General features: G+C 39.7%; 2 protein-coding genes across 3 annotated transcripts in view; one reads left to right on the forward strand and one right to left on the reverse strand.

Annotated features, from left to right (window-relative positions):
- HEATR5B (HEAT repeat containing 5B) overlaps positions 1 to 1,399 on the reverse strand; it is a 91,392-nt gene extending 89,993 nt beyond the window's left edge. Inside the window, exon 1 of one of the 2 annotated variants that reach the window (XM_060244265.1) lies at positions 1,228 to 1,399. The gene's annotated coding sequence lies outside the window, so the exon portion shown is untranslated. The remainder of the gene's footprint in view (positions 1 to 1,227) is intronic. The other variant, XM_060244256.1, reaches the window with a different exon arrangement.
- On the forward strand, positions 1,337 to 21,974 carry GPATCH11 (G-patch domain containing 11). The gene is made up of 9 exons (XM_060244277.1): positions 1,337 to 1,478; positions 2,114 to 2,184; positions 2,671 to 2,897; positions 6,996 to 7,037; positions 7,133 to 7,253; positions 15,448 to 15,538; positions 18,410 to 18,514; positions 20,819 to 20,900; positions 21,733 to 21,974. Exons 2-9 carry the CDS (start codon positions 2,135 to 2,137, stop codon positions 21,786 to 21,788), a joined length of 774 nt encoding a protein of 257 aa, XP_060100260.1. The 5' UTR covers positions 1,337 to 1,478; positions 2,114 to 2,134; the 3' UTR covers positions 21,789 to 21,974.
- The last annotated feature ends 2,403 nt before the right edge of the window (positions 21,975 to 24,377 follow it).

The raw sequence follows: 24,377 nt of genomic DNA on the forward strand, positions 1-24,377 counted from the left end.
AGTTAAAAGGACCAGACAGTAGGTGATGTGAAAGACTTCTGCCTGAGACCTTAGAGAGCCACTGCCAGTCTGAGCACAGAATACTGATTTTGATGGACCAAGAGTCTGATTCTGTAAAAGGCAGTTTTATGTGTTCAACTAATGCATGCTGTACACAGGCCATGAGCATAGCAGAATATGCACCCAGTCTGAGACCTTGGAAATCAGTAATCTATGTTTTGACTTATTCAGCAGTAATATAGGAGTGTGCTCCTCTGATTATATGTGGAGTGCATTCATATCATTAGAAAACCAAAGTACTATGGGCTTCAGCTACCTAATGCTGTAAAGTGTCACTGCATCACAGCCAGCTTATGGTGATTCCCGTAAGAACCAGTTTGGTATAGTGGTTAAGTGTGTGGACTCTTATCTGGGAGAACCAGGTTTGATTCCCCACTTGCACCTGCTGGAATGGTCTTGGGTCAGCCATAGCTCTGGCAGAGGTTGTCCTTGAAAGGACAGCTGCTGTGAGAATCCTCTCAGCCCCATCCACTTCAGAGCGTGTCTGTTGTGGGAGGGGGGAGATAAAGGAGATTGTGAACAGTTCTGAAATTTGGAGTGGAGGGCGAGATATAAATCCAGTATCATCATCTTCTTCTAAGGTATCAAGAAAAGAGGAACAGAGGTGGGTTGCCATTGCCTGCCTGTGTAACAACCCTGGACTTCCTTGTTGGTCCCCGATAGATGAGTTCAGGCTAGCCAAGTCAGGACAGCTATACACTGCCCCCGATTTCCTTATTCTGATGATGGACATATCTGAACTCTCTAAAGTGCCACCAGTCTTAGAAGAGGAAGGCCCAGTTCAGAAGAACATCACCTAGTTCACATGATGCAGGCAGCGATCTCAGTCCGCCAAACAGCAGATCATAGAAAAGACCTTTCTCTGCCTCAGACCGTGGAGAGCGGCTAGCAGCGCTGGGCGAGGAGGTCTGGCTCGGCACAACATAGCCTGGCGCTTCCGTTAGCTCTTCCATAGAGACCTCCGCAGAGACGGGACAACAAAAGCCGCCCCTCAAAACCTTCCCAGTGATGCACCCTCACAGGCCGAGTTATCCCACTCACCACGAAACCGGCAGGCTGCTCCCAGCTGACCCCGCTTCCCGTCCGTAGGAGCCCTTACTGCTGCTCCCAGCCCTTCCCCGAAGGCCACACAACGTCTTCTTCAGACAACGGCCCATCTGTTCTTACCTCAGAGTTTCTCTTCGCGCCCCAGCACCGGCCTGTTCCGACTGTTCACGCGACTACGGCACTTAGCAGACAGAGGTAAATTCCTGACGCCATTGCTCCGAACCGGGCTTCTCCATAGACACCTGAGGAAGCACCGGCTCAGGCGCAAGCGCAGACGAGACCCAGGAAGCGCGGGGGGGGGGTGCGCGTGCGCCGTTTCTGAACTGGTCTGTTCCTTCGGCCGTCTGTACGCAGAGGAGAACGTTTTGCAGGTTAGCTGCTCAGGCTATAGGTGGTAAGATCGGGAGATAGTAAGGCAAGGTGGAAGCAATTTCCTTGGAAGCTCCGCTGGCTTCTATCGCTTTTCCTTCCAAAAAAGGACGTTTAGGACTGTCGTCCTAGCGCACAATGGAGAGACGAAGAACAGTGTTTTGATTTCCGAAACGGAAAATTGCCGCTGTAGCTGTAGGCGCGTTTACTTGTCAATGTGTCCCGTTGAACTCAGTGAGGCTTATTTCCGAATAGATATGCCTAAGAGTCAGCTGCACAATGCTGGGGCTCAGATCTCCGTTTCTTGCAAGCTTTGTCCTCTGATAAAACCTCCAGTTGTGTGGTGGAGGTTCAGAGGCAACACTGGTCATGGGCATGCTCATAAAGAAGGGGCAGATGTGACCACCAGGGATTGAAAATCACCTTTCAGTAGTTATCACTATTTTCAACAAAGCAAAAAAAAAAAATGCAATATTTATTGGACATTGTATTTGTCTGCATGTTAGGGACACTGATGACAGATGAAAGCACATGTTTATATTATATAAACCTTGGAACTGTTAAAGTGTGTATTTAAAAATGAGGAGAAAATATCATTTGCAATGCATTCTAAAATCTAGCAATATGTCATTTTTAGGGAAGAGGAGAATTACTAAGCATGGAGGACACAGAAGAGGACTACATGTCTGATTCCTTTATTAATGTTGTGTAAGTGGGTTATTTTTCTAAACTTGATGCCATAATTGTCAGCACCTGTTATGTACACTGTTGACAGTTGAAACTATTTTTGAGGACTTTTGTAACTTCATTGTTATTCAGATGCCCAGTTGAAGGACTAGTCAGAATTATAATTGAAATTAGTGGTGTTGTGACCGAAGACTATATTTGCAGTGCATGTCATTTTGCAGAATAACAATGCCATCCTAGGAAGAGCTATACCCTTCTAAGCCCATTGACTTCAATGAACTTGGGAGGGTGCAGCTCTGCTTAGAATGTTACCATAAATCAGAGTTTGGCAATGCAGTCCTAAGAACACTTTCCAGGAAATGAGCTCCAATTAAAAAATCAGATTTCTGCATATATTTACTTTGGATTGATCTCTTAGATTTTTCCTTGGTTCACTGAAGTGGATCTTGCTGCTGTGTTTTTCCACATCTTGTATTGTATAACCATTTAACTGTTGTTTTTGTTTAGTCAGGACATCAGGCCAGGAATGCCCATGCTGAGGCGTATAAAAGAAACTTTTAAAAAAGAAGAAAAGCAAAAAGAAGTCAACAAAAAAAATAGGCAAAAGAGTATAAAAGAACAGGAAAAAGAGCAACGTGATACTGCTTTAAACATTGCATTGGGAAATGAGAATAAAGGCTTTGCTATGCTTCAAAAGATGGGATACAAAAGTGGTCAGCCTCTAGGCAAGAGTGGTGAGTTTTCCATCTGGATGATTTTCTGCAGGAATTTTGTATAATTCTAAGAAGCTCAGTGTACAGGTCATGTCAGCACAAAACTAGCTTCCTAACACTGGTACAGATGCCAGAGTAATGAAAATCCAGCCCAACCCTTTAAATGGGACATTGGGTGGGGGGGAGTATGCAGTCAACCCCTAGTTAAAAAGGAGGCTTGAACACATAAAACCTACCATAAGAGAAGGCATGCTGGATCAGATCTCTCGTCCATTTAGTTCACAATCCTATTTCCAACAGTGGCCAGCCAGATGCCAATAGACAGCTCAGAAGCTGTCCTCATGTCCAAACTGCTTCCTAGCATCTGATATGCATAATTTTATAGACTGTTATCAGGCCTGTAGCTATGGTGCAGCCCCTCGAGGTCTGGCCCCCCAACTTCCCATCTGGCTCTGGTCCCCTAACTTCCCATGGGACCATGGAAGAGAAGGGTTCCCCCACTTGCTTTCCACCCCCACTTCTTCCCCTATCCCACCTTATTCAACAGCAGTAACACTGCCCTGTTAGCCACACCTCCTCTTCCTGGGGTGGGTGAGTGCCTACTTGCATACATTAGCACATGCAGGGAGGGAATGAATGTACAAACAGCCAAGCCTCCAGCTTGCTCAACTGAGCACATGTGCAAAAGAAATACATTTTTTAAGAAAATCAGAGAAATGGCAGTTGTTATGCACCACAGCTAAGCGTTCTGAGCGTGTGTGAGAGCCTGGGAGTGTGCACACCTCCTTTCACAGCATGTGGCAACCATGCCCACTTCCTCCCTGTTGCCTCAACAAAGCCTGAGAACATAAGAGAAGCCATGTTGGATCAGGCCAATGGCCCATCCAGTCCAACACTCTGTGTCACACAGTAGCCCACCCCCAAGCACCAAGAATACAGAGCATCACTGCCCCAGACAGTTCCAATAATGTGCTGTGGCTAATAGCCACTGATGGACCTCTGCTCCATATTTTTATCCAAACCCCTCTTGAAGCTGGCTATGCTTGTAGCTGCCACCACGTCCTGTGGAAGTGAATTCTACATGTTAATCACCCTTTGGTTGAAGAAGTACTTCCTTTTATCCGTTCTAACCCGACTGCTCAGCAATTTCATTGAATGCCCACGAGTTCTTGTTTTGTGAGAAAGGGAGAAAAGTACTTCTTTCTCTGCTTTCTCCATCCCATGCATAATCTTGTAAACCTCTATCATGTCACCCCGCAGTCGACGTTTCTCCAAGCTAAAGAGCCTCAAGCGTTTTAACCTTTCTTCATACGGAAAGTGTTCCAAACCTTTAATCATTCTAGTTGCCCTTTTCTGGACTTTTTCCAATGCTATAATGTCCTTTTTAAGGTGCGGTGACCAGAATTGTACATAGTATTCCAAATGAGACCACACCATTGATTTATACAGGGGCATGATGATACTGGCTGATTTGTTTTCAATTCCCTTCCTAATAATTCCCAGCATGGCGTTGGCCTTTTTTATTGTAATCGCACACTGTCTTGACATTTTCAGTGAGTTATCTACCACGACCCCAAGATCTCTCTCTTGGTCAGTCTCTGCCAGTTCACAACCCATCAACTTGTATTTGTAGCTGGGATTCTTGGCCCCAATGTGCATTACTTTGCACTTGGCCACGTTGAACCTCATCTGCCACGTTGACACCCACTCACCTAGCCTCAACGGATCCCTTTGGAGTGCTTCACAATCCTCTCTGGTTCTCACCACTCTGAACAATTTAGTGTCATCTGCAAACTTAGCCACTTCACTGCTCACTCCCAACTCCAAATCATTAATGAACAAGTTAAAGAGCATGGGACCCAGTACTGAGCCCTGTGGCACCCCACTGCTTACCGTCCTCCACTGTGAAGACTGCCCATTTATACTCACTCTCCGCTTCCTATTAATTAGCCAGTTTTTGATCCACAAGAGGACCTGTCCTTTTACTCCATGACTCTCGAGCTTACTAAGGAGCCTTTGATAAGGAACTTTATCAAAAGCTTTCTGGAAGTCAAGGTAAACAACATCTATTGGGTCCCTTTTGTCCACATGTTTGTTCACCCCCTCAAAGAACTGTAACAGGTTAGTGAGGCAAGATCTTCCCTTACAGAAGCCATGCTGAGTCTTCCTCAATAACTTGTGTTCATCAATGTGCCTATTCATTCTGTCCTTGATAATGCTTTCTACCAACTTTCCCGGTATTGAAGTCAGACTGACTGGCCTGTAATTTCCCAGATCTCCTCTGGAACCCTTTTTAAAGATGGGGGTGACATTTGCTACCTTCCAGTCCTCAGGAACGGGGGCAGATTTCAATGAAAGATTACATATTTTTGTCAGGAGATCCACAAGTTCAACTTTGAGTTCTTTCAGAACTCTTGGATGTATGCCATCCAGACCTGGTGACTTATTAGTTTTTAATTCGTCAGTCAGTTGTAGGACCTTGTCACCTCAATCTGACTCAGGTCTTTCAACATCCCTTCCAAAATTAGTGGTTCTGGAGCAGGCAAACACTTCTCCCACAGTGAAGACAGAGGCAAAAAATGCATTCAGCTTCTCAGCCATTTCCCTGTCCTCCTTCAGTAATCCTTTTACCCCTTGGTCATCCAAGGGCTTCACTGCCTCCCTGGCTGGTTTCCTGCTTTTAATATATTTGAAGAAATTTTTATTGTTGTTCTTTATGTTTTTTGCAATATGCTCCTCATAGTCTCTTTTTGCCTGCCTGATCACAGTCTTGCATTTGATTTGCCACAGCCTGTGTTCCTTTTTATTAATCTCACTTGGACTAGATTTCCACCGCTTAAAGGAGTCCTTGTTACCTTTTATAGCTTTCATTACTTTGTTAACCATGCAGGTCTTTTCTTATACCTGTTTGTGCCTTTCCTAACTTGTGGTATATATTTTATCTGAGCTTCTAGGATTGTAGTTTTAAATAGCTTCCAAGCTTCCCCAAGGGTTTTGACTGTATTTACCTTTCCTTTCAGTTTCCTCTTCACATGTCTCCTCATCTCAGAGAATTTACCCCTTTTAAAGTTAAACGTGGTTGTGCTGGTCTTTTGGAGCAACTCCCTATTTATACAAATGGTGAAATCAATAATGTTATGGTCACTGCTCCCAAGCGGTGCAATCACTTTTATATCTCTCACCAAGTCTTGGGCATTACTTAGGACCAAATCCAGGATCGCCCCACCCCTGGTAGGTTCTGTGACCATCTGCTTTTTTAAATTGCTGCTGCATATTGAGGTGACATTTTCAATGAGCTCTTCACTACAACACCAAGACTCTTTTTCTTGGTCTGTTTAACATCAGCTCAGGTCCTAACAGTAAATACCTTGCTCCAACATGCATCAGTCTGCACTTAATTTTATAGAATTTCACCTGCCATTCTGTTGCCTGTTCCCAATTTGAAGAGGTCAGTTTGGAGTGCCTCACAATCCCTCTGAATTTTCACCACCCTGAACAATTTTGTGTCATGTGCAAACTTTATGTCTCTCTCTTCACCCCCAGTTCCAGACTTTCTGAGCTATTAAACTGGGTATTAATCTTTGACCCTTAGAAATCTTTGCTTGTGCCTGGAGAAAAAGGAAACCATGATTAAGCATACTGTCAAAGCTAGATAAATGTTTTCTAGTAGAAATGGTATACTGTGCTATACCAAATGTGTGGCCTCTCATGGCAAGGGAGAACATCACAAAGCACATTATAGAATCATAAAAACATAATTCTGGAGAAAGTAGCAGAATAGAAAGCCAAATCATGTAAACCATTGGGTATTTATTAAATGTTACATCCATGGTAGAGAAAGTTTGGAATGCATGAGTTAATGAAAGGCCATTTCACAATGGAGATAATTTGGAACAGTACTTCAAATATTGGGCTTAGACCAAGCAACTTCAAATCCCTGTTCAGCCATGTTGTTCGTTCTTAATCTATTCTCCCTCACAGGCGTAGTCTAGAAATAAAATGAAGTAATCTCAAGTAAACAATTCCAAGTTGTTGGAAGAAGTAGGAATGCAAGTCTGTCTCATGTTTGTCATCTATTGTGGCCACTCTTTTTTAACTGACTGCTCTGGTTTTCTGTAGGAAAAGGGATTATTGAGCCTATTCCTTTGAACATGAACCAAGGTGTGTGAGAAATCTACCTCTTACTTTAAAAAAATTATTATTCTGAATGTGATGCCTCTCAACATGTTAACCTGATTGCTTTGAATTTCCAACAGGCAAAAGTGGGCTTGGCCATGAAGAACTGAAAAAGCGAAAAGCTGAAGAGAAGATGGAAAACTACAGAAGAAAACTTCATATGCAAAAACAAGCAGAAAAGCAGACGGCTGACCTTTTCAAGTAATGTACAGGAAAACACCATTCTCATAATTATTTTAAAGAAACAGTTCTTTTAAATGCACATGATGTTTCATGGGTGCATTGGGAGACAGGGTAATTAAATTAGAGAGTATGGAATCTTGTATACTCTGTTCTTTTCCCAGATGTTCCACCTTTTGAATATTCTCTGTCACCTGACCATCTAGTACTTTTAGAGCCTTGTTGGTCTCAGCTGTCTGTCTGCTGTTCTCCAAAAGCTCTTTTTTAATCTCTGTCATCTGTTCACCAATATTATCTACTTTGCTTGTTAACTGTGATATAGCAGACATTAAGGTGGTTTGCATTTCTTTCATATCTCCTTGCATGGTCATAAATTTGCCTGGTCCAGATAGAGCATTAGGTGAAAGAAATGTTTGCTTTCCTTCTTTGTTGTCTTTTATTTTAACAGTTTCTTTGGGACCACTCATTCTTGTTAAAATAAGCACACTCACAACCACAAATCCAATAACATGAAATCCTCTTACATGTTTGTTTTGAAACTCTGTGTTTCTGTTTATACCAGATAAGCTAATATCCTCCAAAGAATGCCCTTATTATAAAACAATTCAAAAATGGAAACAACCTTCTGGCTTCTATCAACAATTCGTGTTAGCCAAAACAATACTAAAAATAATAAACACCACTTTTCAGTTCACCACACTAGATAGTCAATAGGGAAAACAGTTCAGTTCAGTTCAGTTGACTACAACAGCAGTCATTCCCTGTTATGTGTCTTTTAGCAATGCTGATTCAATTGCAATCCAAATCACCACCACGTCTTCCAACTAGTTTCCAAGTACAGAAGCTACAAGGTGTGAATCTGTAATCCAGGGCTGATTACCCTATTTGTAATCCAAGAGTGAGTCCCAAAATCAAACAATAAACCAGTAATCCAGACAAAAAGGAAGAAAAACTACCAAACCCAAAAATAAGGGCAAAAAATAAAGTTGCATAAAAAAAGAAATCCCAAACCAAAAATCTTTAAAACCATATCAAAAAGTAATCCAACCACAGATGTACAAAAGGAAAAAAAAAGTAAAATACAAATTTAAACGGTTATATCCATACCATCCACAAAAATAGATAGAAATCCACTTCAAAATTTGCAAAATGTTCTTCTTACAGCCAGAGATCCTGCTATGTCTTATAAATCAACATGAGGTACCCACCAGCCTTTAATAGTTACTTAAAGTACTTATAAGTTCAATCAAAGTAATTCAACTTAAGCTTCAAAATATTTTTTAAGCCAACCAACTTTCACATCCATGTGCACTTGTCAGCAGACATCTTCCCCAAAACCCAAAGCATTTTAAGACAAATCAACTAAATTCAGCCATCCAGTCTACAAGTTGATGTGATCTCTTCCTGCAGGTATTTTCAATGTATCAGGTTAGGCAGAAACTTTTGCAAGCCTTGAAAAAGAAAGAGGGAGAGTCTCCCCCCCCCCTTCTCAGTCTCTTGCCTTACTTAAAATCTGCTTCTGATTCTCCTTTTTCCTGCTTCTCATAGATGCCACCAATCCAAAAGAAAGTATGGGGGGGGGGAAACACAGTAGCAAGAAGATCAATGTCATTTGTCTTGAAGCTGTCAAATTTGAGAGTCCAGAATGTAGAGTGATGAGGAAAGGGAGAAGAAGCCGGTGGCTGACCCTCTTGCCATTTAAAATGGCAATCGGAATGATGAGGCTTGAGAAAAGTGGGATTGGGGAGCAGCTGCCTCCGCTGTTATCCCCGATCTACCGCTCAGTCCTCCTGCCTTCTGGAACCCTTCCTGGGCCCCAGAGTCGAGTCGTCCTTCGGGGGCGACCCCTCAAAGTGCCGATTTGAAAGAGGCTCAGGACGCATCAGTCTGAGCTGCTTTCAACCGCAGACTACCGAAACCGGAAGTCTTGCAACTGGAAGTAGATAGAGCTGCCTATGTGTTGAGATTTCAAAACATACCAGAAGAGAAAAATGAAAGTGAAGCCTTGGCTGAAATTTTACAGGTGACTCCTAAGAGGATGGAAGAAGAATTTGACCAAGTTAGATGGATGCCATCGAGCTATACAAGACGAAACAAACTACCTAGTGAAGTTCATTTGAGATTTACAAGGAAGAGGACCAAAGATGACATTTTGAAACAAGTAAGAGATAGACCTATGTTGACAGCTGGAAATATGGTGAAAATTCTAAGAGAGGTTCCCTGGCCTGTGAGACAAAAGAGGAGAGAATATCAAGAGTTAACAGATTTTTTGAGAGGAAGAGAAATACCTTATATGTGGCTAATGCCAGAGGGCCTTCTTTTTACATACCAGGAAAAACAGATACAGGATTAACTCCTTTTTTTAAAGCTCAGAATTTTTTTGAAAGAATGAAGAAAAAAGAAGGCAAAGAAAAGGAGGAGGAGGAAGAAGGCTCTGGTGAAGAAAATCCAAATGAACCACTGAGATACCATATAAAACAACACCCCCCAAAAGATAAGAAAGATAATGATAACCAAAATCCATAATGGCTTCAATAGTTTCAATTAATGTGAATGAACTTAATTCTCCTGCTAAAAGGAGGAAGACATTTAGATATTTGGCAAAATTGGAAATGGACATAATTTGCTTACAAGAAACTCACATCCTAACGAAAGACCAACATTTTTTGAAAAATAAAAAATTGGGTAATTTATTCACAGCAACAGACATGTATAAGAAGAAACGGGGAGTGGCAGTATATATTAAAGATAAATTTAATCCACAATTGCAGTTTGCCTCTGAAAATGGAAGAATTTTATTGGTTGAAATTACAGTGGATAATAAAAAAATCTTACTTGCAAAATATTTATGCCCCAAATGATCACCAAGAGAAATTTTTTCAAGATTTGCGTCTTAAATTATCAAATTTGGAGTATGCAGAATACTGTTTAATAGGAGACTTTAATGCAATCTCTGATAGACAACTAGATAAAAAAATGCATACACAGATGAAAAGTAAAGGTCTTCAGTTACCAGCAAGCTTTTGGAAATTAGCAGAAGAAATGGATTTGGTAGACGTATGGAGAACAAGATATCCCACTTCCAAAGTCTTTACTTACTTACTATTCCTTTAGTCACCAAACTTGGTCAAGAATTGATATGTGTTGGCTTTCGGCAAGTTTGATTAAAGATCTAGTTGACATAGAAATTCAGACAAGAGTTATCTCAGATCATAGCCCTGTAATGATAAAGCTAAAAGGTTTGCAGAAGAGAAAATCTTGGAAGTTAAATACTTCAATTTTGAAAGATAAAGACTTTCTTAAAGAATCCAAGGCCGAAATGGAATCTTTTTTCAAACAGAATATAACACAAGAAATAAAGATGCAAGTAGTTGGAACACTGCTAAAGCTTACTATATAGGGATCTTGCAATTAGATATAATATCAAGAAAAAGAAAGAACTGAAAATTTCCAAAATTTAATGTCGCAAGCCAGAGAAGCTGAAAAGAATCTTAAAAAACAACCAACAAAATATGAATTTCAAAAAAAGGTGAAAGAAATGCAACATAAATTGAATTTAATTCTTATGGAAGAGATGGAGATTAAATTGAGGTATGCTAGACAAAAAATTTTTGAACATGTCAACAAGCCTAGAAGGTCGTTGACTTATAGGATGAGAAAAGAGAAGGCCAAAAGAATAATTACGACATTGAAAGATGAGAACAATGAAGAGAAAAATCAAAAGCAAAAAATATGTCAAATTGTGGAGCAGTTTTATAAAAAATTATATGAAGATAAGCAAGTTCAGAAAACAGATTTAGAAGAATATATCAATCAAAATAACCTCAATAAATTTACAGAGGAACAGCAAAAAATTCTAAATGAGCCAATAACAATAAGGGAACTTGGAGAGGCAATGACATCTCAAAAGAATGGCAAAACCCCTGGGCCAGATGCATTACCGGCAGAATTCTATAAAGCTTATGAAGAATAATTTAATTTAATCTAATCACCATTTAATTTAATTACCGTTTAAACGTCTTATTGAAAAGATTCAAGATGAAGGCCAAATACCAGTTGAATGGCAAGAAGCTACAATATCCTTGATTCCAAAAGAAAACAATGATTTGAAAGATATTAAAAACTATTGTCCAATTTCCCTTTTAAATGTGGATTATAAAAATTTTGCTGCAATATTGGCACAACGTTTGAAGAAAGTTTTACAATCTATAATACACCATGATCAAGCAGGATTTCTTCCGAAAAGATATTTGAAAGACAATGTCAGAACAGTTTGTAATATTTGGAATATTATGAGAGTTATCCAGAGAAGCAGTTGGCTTTAATTTGTTTAGATGCTGAGAAGGCCTTTGATAATGTTCGTTGGCATTTTATGTTACAGCAATTGAAAGGCATGGAGTGTGGTGAAAATTTTCTGAGAGTAGTAGAAGCAATATATTCCTCACAAAATGCAAGGGTGACAGTGAATGGAGAACTAACAGATGTTATTAATATTCAAAAAGGTACAAGACAAGCCTGTCCATTGTCACCTCTATTTTTTATCTTATCTTTAGAGATGTTGAATAATCAAATAAGGGAAGACACAAGTATAAAGGGAGCTGTGATAAAAGATGAACAATATAAACTCAGAGCCTTCACAGATGATTTAATCTTTATACTAGAACAACCAATGGACTCAATAGACTGTTTTATAAATAAGATTAAACAATTTGGCTATTATGCAGGATTAAAGATTAATTATCATAAAACAAAATTTTTGACAAAGAATATGACGATGGAACAAATTTAGTCCTTCCAGCAAAAATCAGAATTTTTGTATGAAAAAAGAATTAAATATTTAGTGTTGTTATTTCAAATAGATGTAGTAACTTAAAAGCAGATAATTATGACAAACTACTCAAAGAAATTAAAAAAGATTTGGAAAAATGGCGTGATTTGAATTTATCTTTAATGGGAAGAATAGCCCTAATAAAGATGAATATTCTACCAAGATTACTATTCTTGTTTCAAACTATTCCAATATTTCTAAATAGTGGATTTTTTCAAGAACTGAACAAGATGGTTGCCAAATATGTTTGGCAAGGCAGAAAACCTTGAATTAAACTAAAGACATTGCAGGATCCTAAATTAAGAGCAGGCATGGGCCTTCCAGACTGGCAATTATACTGTAAAGCATCTGCACTTTTATGGGTAAGACTGAATACTTCTGAATGATAAGAGACAACTGCTACTTGAAGGACATGATTTGACTATGGGGTGGCACACATATTTGTGGTATCAAAGACTTGAAGGCCATTCCTATTTTAAGAACCATTGGTTTCGAAAATCTTTGTATCATACGTGGTCATGGTTAAAGACGAGAATCTATCAAAAAATTCCAAGATGGGTTTTTCCAGTAGAAGCATTTACTCATCCAAATCTTCTAAAACTAAATCAGAATTATTGGTATGACGACTTGTTGGGAAAAGACAATCAACTGAAAACCAAAGAAGAATTGGAAAATGTGGATATCAAAATGAATTGGTGGTTGAGAATGCAAGTTGAATCTAGATATGCCAAATACAGAGCAATATGTACTTGATAAAATTCTTTTGGGTCCACAAGAAAAGTTAATCTCCAAATTATATGCATATTTACTTCAAATGAAGACACAAGATGAAGTTGTAAAGGATTGTATGGTTCAATGGGCAAAAAATTTTGGTTACAATATTGCACTAGAAGAATGGGAGAGATTGTGGAAGCTTAACATTAAATTAACTAGGTCAGTAACTTTTAAAGAAAATATGTATGTTTTATAGATGGTACCTGACCCCACAGAAATTGTGTAAGATTTATACCAATATGTCCAACAAGTGTTGGAAATGTACTAAACAGATTGGTTCCTTTTACCATATGTGGTGGACATGTGAGATGGTGAAAGACTATTGGAAAATGGTGCATGAAATGCTACAGAAGATCATGAAGACACAGATCCATTTCAAACCAGAACTATTTTTATTGAACATATTTCCTGAGGGCTATTCCAAAGAAATGAGACATTTGTTGGCACACTTTAACACAGCAGCTAGAATTCTTTTGGCGCAGAGATGGAAATCTCAGGAAATTCCCACGAAAATGGACTTGGTGGGAAAAGTTCTGGAAACAGCAGAGCTGGACTTTCTCTCCCAGCTGTTGACTGAGAGATCTAAAGAAGAAGCAAGAAAATATTGGATGAAATTTTACGCCTGGTTAGACATTCAAGACTCTTAAGATTCTTTGGTGTGAACTCATTTTCCCTTCTTTTTTTCCCTGTATTTTATATTATAAAATTTACCTTTACTGGAATTGTCAAAATTACTAGATAATTTTAACAAAAGGTTTCTACTATGAAATTTGAAAATGGATTATGTACAGTTGAGACAAAATAATAGGGGACAATTTATATAGAGAAAATATTGTAGAATTAAGCTGGTATTTTTTGAAAGTATTTTTATGCAAAATAACACCAGAATGTATTGTGCTTTTTATCTCCCTACTCCCCATCCCTATCTTTTTCTGAAACTAATAAAACTTTTTGAAATGCTAAATTAGAGAGTAATACCCTGTAACTGAAAAAAGTGTGCTAATTATAACATGCATCAGTTCTGAGGGTTCAAAGCTGCAATTCTACATGGAATTATTTCTGATGTTTAGGATCAAATATATAACATGGTGGCAAGGAAAACCCCCTTACCATTTACATTTACTATTTACTATTTACTAAGAAAATATGAGCAAAGATGGCAGTACATTTTAAGAAAATATGAATCTTTCCCCTCCATTCAGAGGAAGTAGTTATGCATCAGAAATCTTATCCTAGTGCCAGGCCACCTCTTTATGTGCACAGCATTACTGAACTGGCTGCGTTCACTGTTTGTGCTGTAACTGACCAAGGCAGCAGGAGCCTGAAGACCGCAAGCTGACATATGGGATGGTTTCTACTTAATATGAAGGGTCAGATTTGTTCCATTGCAACCAGTATAGCTCTGGTGTATGTACATGTGGCCACGTGGCAGGGAAAAGAAGGTTTTTGGTAGGCACCTGCAGGGCTTATGTTTGTGTAGAAAGTCAAATTGGACTGTGTGGTGGGGAGGTGTGTTTGCATTAGTGTTCTGCTGATTGATTTTATTCTCAGTCATTGTATCATCAAATTCTTAAAGCCTTAGCATGATTTAAATTACCTTTACTGTTTTTTCTCCAGCAAATGTTTGTTTCAGGTAGGACTATCTGTAGCAATTGTCAACATTTGGGGGGGGGGGGGGTACCTGCTCGAATTTGGCCGAGTTAATGCCAGTTAATAAGATGGGATTCTTTAGCCTTAGGCTAAAGCCTAAAATTATTCACTTCTTATACTAAAATTATTTTCTTCAATATCCTGCCTGCACATGGAACCAGCGCTCACTCCAATTAAAATACAGATAAGGGTTATTTACCAAAAAAAGGTACAAAAGTTAAAACACATAACATTGATAGAGGAGTGTACAGGGTACAAAGGAACACACACAAAACCCAAATCTCTCTAAATACTCTCCCCAACACTTGTTCTCAGCTTTTCCTAATTCAAGATCATAGTAGAAATAGCAGCATCTCAGCAGCACTCTTAGGCAGCCTAGTGGAAGTCCTGGAGGAATAAAAGACAAACCTCCCTTTAAGCATTCAAATCCATAGCCTTACAGTGTCAAGTGTCTCCCTGAGCCTCTGGATTCTGCATTTGTAGACTGTCCCCATTCTGAAGTCCTGCAGTGGTTTTGGATTTCTCCTTTTGGTCTTGATTGGATTTCCTATGTACAAAGCTGACTGCCATCTCCTTAATTATACAGCCTATCACTATGCCAAGCTAATTAAAGCACTTCATCCAAGATGATCTAGATCTAAACTGTCATTTTAGATGTCAAATGACCGTCAGTTAATTTGACAGCTTCCAGCTGAACACAATTAACAGCTGAATGTTATACAAAGATGTTACTACCTAACAACTTACAGTGTCCTGGATACATATCCAAAAATCACTTATAGACCAAGGGTGTTACTCTTTACAGAATTAGGGTTAAGGATACAACAACACTTACATTCAAACAGTATGATAAAAGGTCAATTTCTTGACAGCAATTAAAGCTTTATGTGTAGTTTCTCCGCTAATTTTGATCAGATTGTTTCCCCTGTGCTGTGTGTGTTAACTGCCTCTCGAAATTGACAGAATTAGAATGAAAACCAAACAGGAGGAAATGCAAGTGAAGCGGGACCTGGAGAAAAGCCAGAAAGCCTGCCACCAATTAGATATGCAGAAAGTAAGTGGCTTGTTTGTTTGCATATCTGTAATGCAGCAGTTCATGATGGGCAATGTATTCTGTACCTCCATATTGAAGCCTTGCAACTAAATCCACAAAAATGTTCCCAAGCGTACATATTGTGACATACTGGCATACTGACAGGCTGAAACAAAAGAAACTACTCTTTTCTGGCATCCCCAAATGCCCCTGCCTAGTTGCTTGAGTCCCATATGAGAATAGCTATTCTTGTGCAATAAAGCAAGGTTGTAAATAATGTGCCGTTTAGGCTTGGTTCATATAAATAGAAAAGTGAGATAGGCAAATCTTGACAAGAAAGGCAAACTACAAATGAATGAATGCTGAAGCGATTGCAAGGTCTATATCACTTCAAGCTGAGGTGATGGATTTCAGCATTAAATTTCCTTCCTGTAAAAAATGGGAAACTATTATTTCTTTAATTCAATTTATATCCCATTCTTCCCACAAATGGGCTCAGGGCACATTACAAGGTCACTTAAGTCACGACAATAAAACAATATCACATTTAATCATAAAATCAGAAGTTAAAATTAGACTGGTAATAAAAAAACCAACATGAGGCATTGCCTTAGTAGCAACTCTCTGATGGAACCTTTACTTCCTGATAGGGGTTGGCCGCTGACGACAAGGCCAAGTTACCAGTAAGGTAAAAAGGTAGTCCCCTGTGCAAGCACCAGTCATTTCCAACTCTGAGGTGATGTCACATCACAACGTTTTCACGGCAGACTTTTTACGGGTGGTTTGCCATTGCCTTCCCCAGTCATCTACACTTTCCCCATAGCAAGCTGGGTACTCACTTTACTGACCTCTGGAAGGATGGAATGCTGAGTCAACCTTGAGCTGGCTACCTGGACCCAGCTTCCACGGGGATCGAACTTAGGTCATGAGCAGAGAGTTTGGACTGCAGTACTGCAGCTTTATCACTCTGTGCCACAGGGCTCTAAGTTACCAGTAGGGGAGGCCAAGAATGGAAGGATTTGGATGCCCACTACCTCAATTAAAAGCCTGGTGGAACAGCTCCATCTTGCAGCCCCTTCAGAATTGTAACAGGTCCTGCAGGCCCCTGATCTCAGTTGGGAGCTTGTTCCACCAGACTGGGGCCAGGGCTGAAAAGGCTCTGGCCCTAGTTGAGGCTAGCCAGGGACAACCAGAAGATGTTGTTCAATTGAGCTCAGGGCTCTGCAGGGCACATATGGGAGAGACAGTCCCTTGAGATATGCAGGTCCCTGGCCACATAGACATAGCATAGAGAACAGAGCTTCCACCTACCATCCACCTTTTCTTTGCTTGTTGTACTAGTTTTATATGCCACCCTGAGCCTGCCTAGGCGGGGAGGGCGGGACATAAATGAAATAAAATAAATAAATAAATAAATGTGCAGGGAGCTTTTAGTGTAAGGGAGCTTTCCATTACCACCTTCAGGCTGAAGTGGTGCAGTCCATTCTACATCCTTATTTGCATTTCACTGTGTAAACTTAAACAGAATTGGTGGCTATCTTTTCCATAGAATGTTTTACATATTGAGTATGTGTAAAATTGATTGCATATTGTGAATATTCCTTGTTGCAGTTAACCATGTTGCATTTTATTTAATTTTACTATTAATATGCAAATTATTTTGCAATCTTTCTTTTATTCAGTTTTGATATCTTGACTATCATTTAAAAATGTTAAGTAAACATTTTATGCTGCTATGTCAAGTGGTTACTTGACACTTGCTAAGAAACTTATGAGGCAAGAGATAAATGTGGAGAAATACTGGAATTCACCCCTGTATTTAATTAATGGGAACCACATTCTACATATTCTTTGAAACCCAGCTGCAAATTCATAGCTGGCAAAAAAGGAGGGGTTGGAGAGAGGAGCCATCAAGCTCCGTGCCCAGAGCACTCAAGATCTTGTTTATACTGATGACTCTGGCCAAAGCAGAACAATGGTTTACCCTCCACATTCTGCTGCCAGATCATACCGAAAAGGGACAGAGAGGGAAACAACCAACTTGGTAGGATATAAACTCTTCCTTTGTGACCATAAGGTCTTCCCAAGCGGAAAGGGAGGTAGACAGAGGATATTTAAATTTGAAACACAAGGAAGAAGCTCTCTTATCTTCTAGCTCCCCTGGTGGGTACAAGCCATGGCAGACTAAGCGTTAACCAAGGGATTCCAACTTGTCCATCCTGCAAGGGGCAATGGGAATAAGTCACTCCCAATCATGAAACTAAGGTAATGTTGAAATCTCAACAACTACAACTTCAAGTAAAGCTAGTCTGTCCTAACTAAGCTTTCTTTAGAATAAGTACTGAGTATAGGGAAGGGGGACTTCATGTTATCACCTTTTGTTTCCTTGCTCAGTTTGAGTGCTTGAACAGAATACGTGTAATGTATTTATTCATTTATTAAACTTGCTTATATTTTGAATGCTCTAAGCCTGATCTCTGGAAAAACACAACACCAATTTGGTCTTGCAGTATGAAGTATGGTGAGGGGGAGGGGGGAAGCCCACCAGGCTAGAGCACAGCTCAGATTTGCAAAGTTGCAATAGATCACCCCTGTGGTTGCCTGTAGGAGGGTAGTAGGGAAGTATGGCAACCAGGCAGAGCCTTTAAATGGCAGTACAGGTACAGAACACTAGAGGTAGTTCCATTTAGTGGTACATATTCTCAGTCACTGGTGGCATCTGGTGATAAGTTTGTTTTGGAGCACTCCCCTGAGGAGCAAGGGGAATTGGTGCCATCACCCAGTGGATGAGACAGTCACAGTTTTTCCATCCTTTCGGGAGCCAACCAAAAGGAACAGGAGAGCCTTGTAAGTCTGTTCCTTCAGACAGGTTTTTTAATTCTTTTTTTGAAGGGCCTGGAAGTTCCCAGAGAGGTTTGGTTCTGGTTAAGACGAAGTGAGCAAAAAGATGTGGAACAGCAGGAAGAAGACGAGGACGAGGAGGAAGATGACTTAAGCGTACGTTCAGATGTTGTTTGTAGCTGCCTAAAGTCTGTCATATTTTATGGGTAATGGAACGTTTTGGGAAATGTCTTCACTCCTTGTTGCAGGAAGAAGCAATGAAGCTTAAACAGGTATCATATTTTTTCCTAGTGCTTCTCTGATGCTGCATATGCAATAGAAAAGTACTGCAAGACAAGCAGTTTTCAATTTGCAACTGCATGTGTGCCTTTCTAAAGCCTTGTATAAAATGCATTTGTTGATTTTTTTTGTGAATTGCACAGCTATGTATAGTCATACTTGATCATCACAGCTAGCATCACCATGCAATGTAGTGATGTGCTCCCTTACTGAATTGGTTCATGTTTTCATTTACTGCATAGTGTAAAGCCATCATAGTGTAACAACTGCATAGTGTAACATTATTTGCTGCATAGTGTAACACCATCTCATTTGCTATATAAGGTGCCTAGATATATGGGCTCGCTTGATCTTGTTTGTAGAAGACATTGCCAAAATATACAAGGCTGAAAAAGTGGTACAAAAAAACATATGAAAGGGGGGGAATCCCTCTTATTTCAATGTGAAAACTGAATCACCAAAATGAAGTGCAATTTTAGAAGTTATAACTAGTTGCAAAGCAGGAGATGCAAGTAGGAGTTGCAAAGAAGATAACTAATTGCAAAGTAGGAGGTGAGTTGGAGTGACAGATTTTAAATGCAAGCTCTTTTTCTCCAGTCCATGATAGAGACATTGTAATCGGAGGGATCTCTGGCACTGTGGTTACTAGGACCTTGGAAGTGAACTAATCTGGTTCTCTGACCTGAAAGGCAGGCAAGGAGAATTGATGGCTTTTGCAACCTGGCCTTCCTATTGCTTTTGTAGTTTTGACTTTTGCTGGATGATATTGGATTTGTATCCTGCCCTTCAATCTCAGAGTCTCAGAGCAGCTCACAATCTCCTTTATTTTCCTCTCCCACAACAGACACTCTGTGAGGTGGGTGGGGCTGACAGCACTCACACAGCAGCTGCCATTTCAAGGACAACCTCTGCCAGAGCTATGGCCGATGCAAGGTCATTCCTGAGGATGTGGCTCAGTGATAGAGCACATTGCTTGGCATGCAGCAGGTCCCTGGCTGAATCCCCAGCATCTCTGATTAAAAGAACTAAGGCAGTATGTGATGTGAAAGACCTCTCTGCCTGAGACCCTGGAGAGCTGCTGCCAGTTTGAGTAGACAATACAGACCTTGGTGGACTAATGACCACATTCAGTATAAAGTGGCTTCATGTGTTTTGCTATTTGAGGGGCAGGAAAAAAATGTTGAAAATAGAAAAACAAATTTCATCATAAATAAAGTTTATTATGTGAACAGAAATGTACAGGAGGACTGCCGGCATGTTTGGATATCAAACTTTATAGCACTGAAAGGTTTACAGCACTTCAACAGTGTATGATCCAACATCAACAAAATTGTCAACAAAATTAGTCACATTTAATCAGTAGACATATCCTTGAAAATGTACATGTCTGTACACAGGATTTTTCTCATGCTATAGATTCTTACATAAAAATCTTCCTGCGAATTAAGTTAAACAGATTTATTTACTTCACTTATAGCCCATCTTCCTCAATATCAGATTACAAAATCTATAGAGAACAATTTAGTCACACAGCACAAGACCTCCAGTAACAATATAAAGGACTAGAATTACAGAAATTAGGAAACACTGTAAACAGGAAACTAATGCACGATAAACAACAGCAGGAGTTACAAAGATTCAAGGCAGAGCAGTAAAAACTAGATTGTACAACAGACTACAATCCTATCCCCTTATAAAAGGACCTTCTCGGACAGTTCTATAATACAGCAGTGCTTCTGATCTCTTTATAAAAATGCTGTCCTGAACAAGTATGTTTTGCAAATCCTTGTCTTAAAGTATTTTACTCATTCCAAAACAAAATATTTCATGGATTGTGTCAAAGGGGGGTTGGGGTGGAGGTGGGGGGCAGGTTTGTTTCTGAATTTTTGCCAGGTCTTCACATATCTAGCTGGGTAGCAGAAAATCCACTAATAAGAATGTCATTAACAGGATGGTGTTCATATTTCTTTTAATGCCCTTCTTACAAGACGGAAACAAAGTAAATAAATTCCTGTGGTCAGACCATCACAGATTAATCTGTACTGGCAACACACTGTGAAGAGAGAACGCTTCACATATTTAAATCATATGGGGTAAAATGTGATCTTTTCATAGTGTGTAATTAATAAATTCTTTGGAGTTTTATGTGTAAAGAAATGTTCATTTTTGTATTTTGCACAGGCATCAGATAAATTACAGATCTTGACAGCATATTTAAGGGAACATTATCTGTACTGCATCTGGTGTGGAACAGCCTATGAAGGTAAGAAATAATCCATTTTATTTAAAAATACCAAGAATTTATTTGCAGCCCAGTTATCTTCTTGCTCTAATAGGATTAAAACTGAATTCACAACATTCTAAATTGCATTTATTACTTGAAAATAAAAATGTGAGAGGGATTATCCTGAATAATTCAGGGCACATAGTATTCTGTGTAGCATTCCCTCACATTTCAATACCAGAAAAATTCCAGTTGCCTTCCAAAATTTGACCCTTTTTTCATCCAATTCAATATTCCTTGCTTCATTTATCCCCTTATTTCCCACTGGGGACGCAAAGCTGTTTACGCTGTTCTCGTCTCCTCTTTATCCTCACAACCCTGTGGGGTAGGTTAGGCTGAAGGTATGCGAGTGGCTCAGTGTCATCCACTAAGCTTTCTTGACAAAGTGGGTATGCAAACCTGGGTCTTCCTGCTTCTAGTTTGATGCTCTAACCACTGCACACACTGTTCAGCAACCCTTTGCAAGTAAGGTGATGTGCATCTAACTACTGCATTAAAGGCATAAATGGCTGCAATACAGTTAACCTGCATGCCTTATTTCTAGCTTTCTGAATCACTTGCAGTGCTGTCATCTAGATTGTCCTTAGTTGTTAGTTACAGCACAACATCACAAGCAGTAACCTCCTACTCTTGACAACACTGGAGTGTAAATGTAGCCATAGGCATTAATTCCAGCTTAGCTGGTCTGCTTTCCTGTGTTTTGTTTTTGGGCTGTTTTTCTTTTCCAAACTGTAATGTCTTCAAAATATTTTACTTCAGTCTAATGAAATTTTCTTCTGCTGTTTATATAATTTATCTTTTCTATATTTAGATCAAGATGATTTGTCTTCAAACTGCCCAGGAGACACTTTTGCAGATCATGAATAATTTTCAACGAGCAAACCAAGTGTTTGGAATACTGCAAGATCTATATGTACTAACAGTGAGGCCTGCATACTTTTGATAAGACAAAAGTTTTGTGGGATTCTATATAAAATGGCATTTTTATCTGTGATGGTTATGCATTCCCCCCCTTTTGTCTTTTTCATAATAAAGTATTCCCTACAAGGCTAATCCACCCCCATGCGTTTTGTTGGAGTTGGAATACAGGACCAAAATAAAGTGTGAGAGAAGGCTGCAAAGATCCTAAAATAATATCAGAGATATAAAATATGTATATCATTTGCCAGGAGCAGAAATGACTCCCCCAGGCTGGGGGAAAAGGGACTCCACTCAAAGGAAGGCAGCAGCTCGGTTACAGAGATGGGGGAAAGGGCCATGGGGAAGCAGATGTGAAGGACAGCCAGTGCTGGCATCCATGAAAGACATATCTTCACAGGGCTGCAAGAGATGAGGGAAAGAAGACCCCAGCTGAAAAAGGTTGGAAGGAAAGCAGCTGGTTGGTGCTAGCAGGAAACTGGGAAGGAGATAGCCAGCTGGACTTGGGATCTCTATAGTCTTGAGGGACCAAATTATGTTAGGGACGACAGCAACTTTTCTGGCAAAGATGGCAGAAAGGAGCACCTCCCCCAGATGTTGTCAGCATAGCTATCTCATGGTTAAATACTGCAGGAGGGCACAGGAACTAAAAGGGGTCTGGTGAAGTACTCAAGTAGAGAGACCTGGAGCTCAGCTAGTGATGCATGGAACTAGCAGAGGTGATGTGTGGAACTGGTCTGACTGATAAAACAATGGAACCAACTTTTGTAAGGGACCTAAGCAAATAAAAGTGCAACTTCTGCATCTCTGATAGGTCTTTGGCAACACAGCCCCATGTCCATGAGAGCTGTAATTTGGGATGTAATCATGTGTTGAATTATCAGGGAAGTAAGTGCTATGGCTTGGATCTGTGGAGCTCTGTTGAAACAGAAATGTGCCATAGTGCTGTTCCATTGGCACCAGCTGCAGGGATTGTGCAGTGGCGTGCTTTTAATTAGAATCTGTCCTGAAGTCTGTATCCAGCTATGTAATCTTGTCCTCTTCCCAACCTCACATGTAAGATCTTTCCTTTGTTTCTTCTTTTCTTTTTCTTTTTTAATAATCTATGACTGCCTCGCCCTTTTATGTTATATATTTTTACGCTGGCCCAGGTCAGGGACTTGAAGGAAGAGACAACAATCACCTGCTTTTATTCTACTTCTGTAACAGCACACGAGAGGCTTTTGAAATTTCCAAAAGAAACAAATATTTTATTTAACCTGGAGGAGGAAAGGTCAGATGGATTCAGGGGCAGAATGTATGAGGTGAACAGATATCTGAGTTACCTTTGTAATCACACTAAATTCAAGGTAATTTGTTGCCAAAAGATAGGTGTTTTTGCTTTTCCACAAAGTCTTTGAAACTTTGAAGAGAGAGGCCTTCTTTTCAGTGTTTGTTTAAACACTCAAGTATAAGTTCCTGAGTTTCACTGACTCTTAAGGTTTTGAAGGCAGGACACACAACTAAGTTCCCGAAACCTTTCTCTATGCATCAACCAAGGGATCACTTCTCTCTTAAGAGAGATCTCCCTTTTCACTGGGCATGAATTGTTTCTCTAGACTAGAATTCTGCCTTTTTCAGCTCAAATCTTCTGTGATCCTCCCACTCCTCTTTTAGCCTCTTTCCCAGTCCTCAGTCAGTGCCGAATTGATCTTCAACTGGCAGTTCCCAACTGTCATTTCTTAGTTGACGCTCTCCAATTCCATTTGAACAGCCTGTTCACTCAAAGGTTCTCAGATTCTGTGGGGCATTGATAGTTCATCACACCAACAAAGAGCAAGAATACAGCCCTACACAGGAACATACACCAGTGGGACATCCCTAAAGCCTCTACATCTGGACATTAAAGACATTAGAGTGATGTGTCAGCAATGCACAAGACATTCCTACATTTTAGCAATGATAAAATTGATAAAATATTATTATGGATAAACATGTTTTCATTAACATTATCACAATTTAAAAATCCACTGTACTAAGCAGCCAAAGAAACAATGAATCTCAAACACCAGTAAAGCTGAACCAAATGAAGAGCTGTTAAAAAAGTTTCTCATTTTAACAACATCATAAGAGTTATAAAAATGTTTAAAATGCACTAAAAACAAATCAAAGAGACATGAGCATACAAGATCCTATCAAGCTGACCTGAATACAAGTTCAGAAAAACATATTGAATACTTAAATTTTTGCTTTTCTACAACACCCATTTTCTGAAAAAAATTAGCTGCCCTGTAGACTGACTGAAAGATCTGATTGCAATTCAAAATGACCAGTATCAGAAACCATATCACAAAAGCTTTGTCTATTTCATTTTAATACATAAGGAGAGCATTTGGAGTATTCAACTGAATGGGACCACAGTTGCTAGACTAGAAACAGAGTAAATTGACCGGGGTGTTCTTAGCTGTATAGGTGCTGTGCCTACAGTAATTACAGAACAAACCAAAGAAGAGGTTTATGACTATGGGGAATGCAGCACTAATTAAGAGCTTTAGTAAA

The sequence above is a fragment of the Heteronotia binoei genome, chromosome 1 (genome assembly GCF_032191835.1).
Source record: "Heteronotia binoei isolate CCM8104 ecotype False Entrance Well chromosome 1, APGP_CSIRO_Hbin_v1, whole genome shotgun sequence".
Classification (NCBI taxonomy): domain Eukaryota; kingdom Metazoa; phylum Chordata; class Lepidosauria; order Squamata; family Gekkonidae; genus Heteronotia; species Heteronotia binoei.

Coding starts and splice junctions, on each gene's coding strand:
- GPATCH11 (XM_060244277.1), top strand. CDS start 2,135: ATGGAGGACACAGAAGAGGACTACATGTCTGATTCCTTTATTAATGTT. Junction 2,898..6,995: donor TCAGCCTCTAGGCAAGAGTG/GTGAGTTTTCCA, acceptor GGTTTTCTGTAG/GAAAAGGGATTATTGAGCCT. Junction 20,901..21,732: donor GTGTGGAACAGCCTATGAAG/GTAAGAAATAAT, acceptor TTCTATATTTAG/ATCAAGATGATTTGTCTTCA.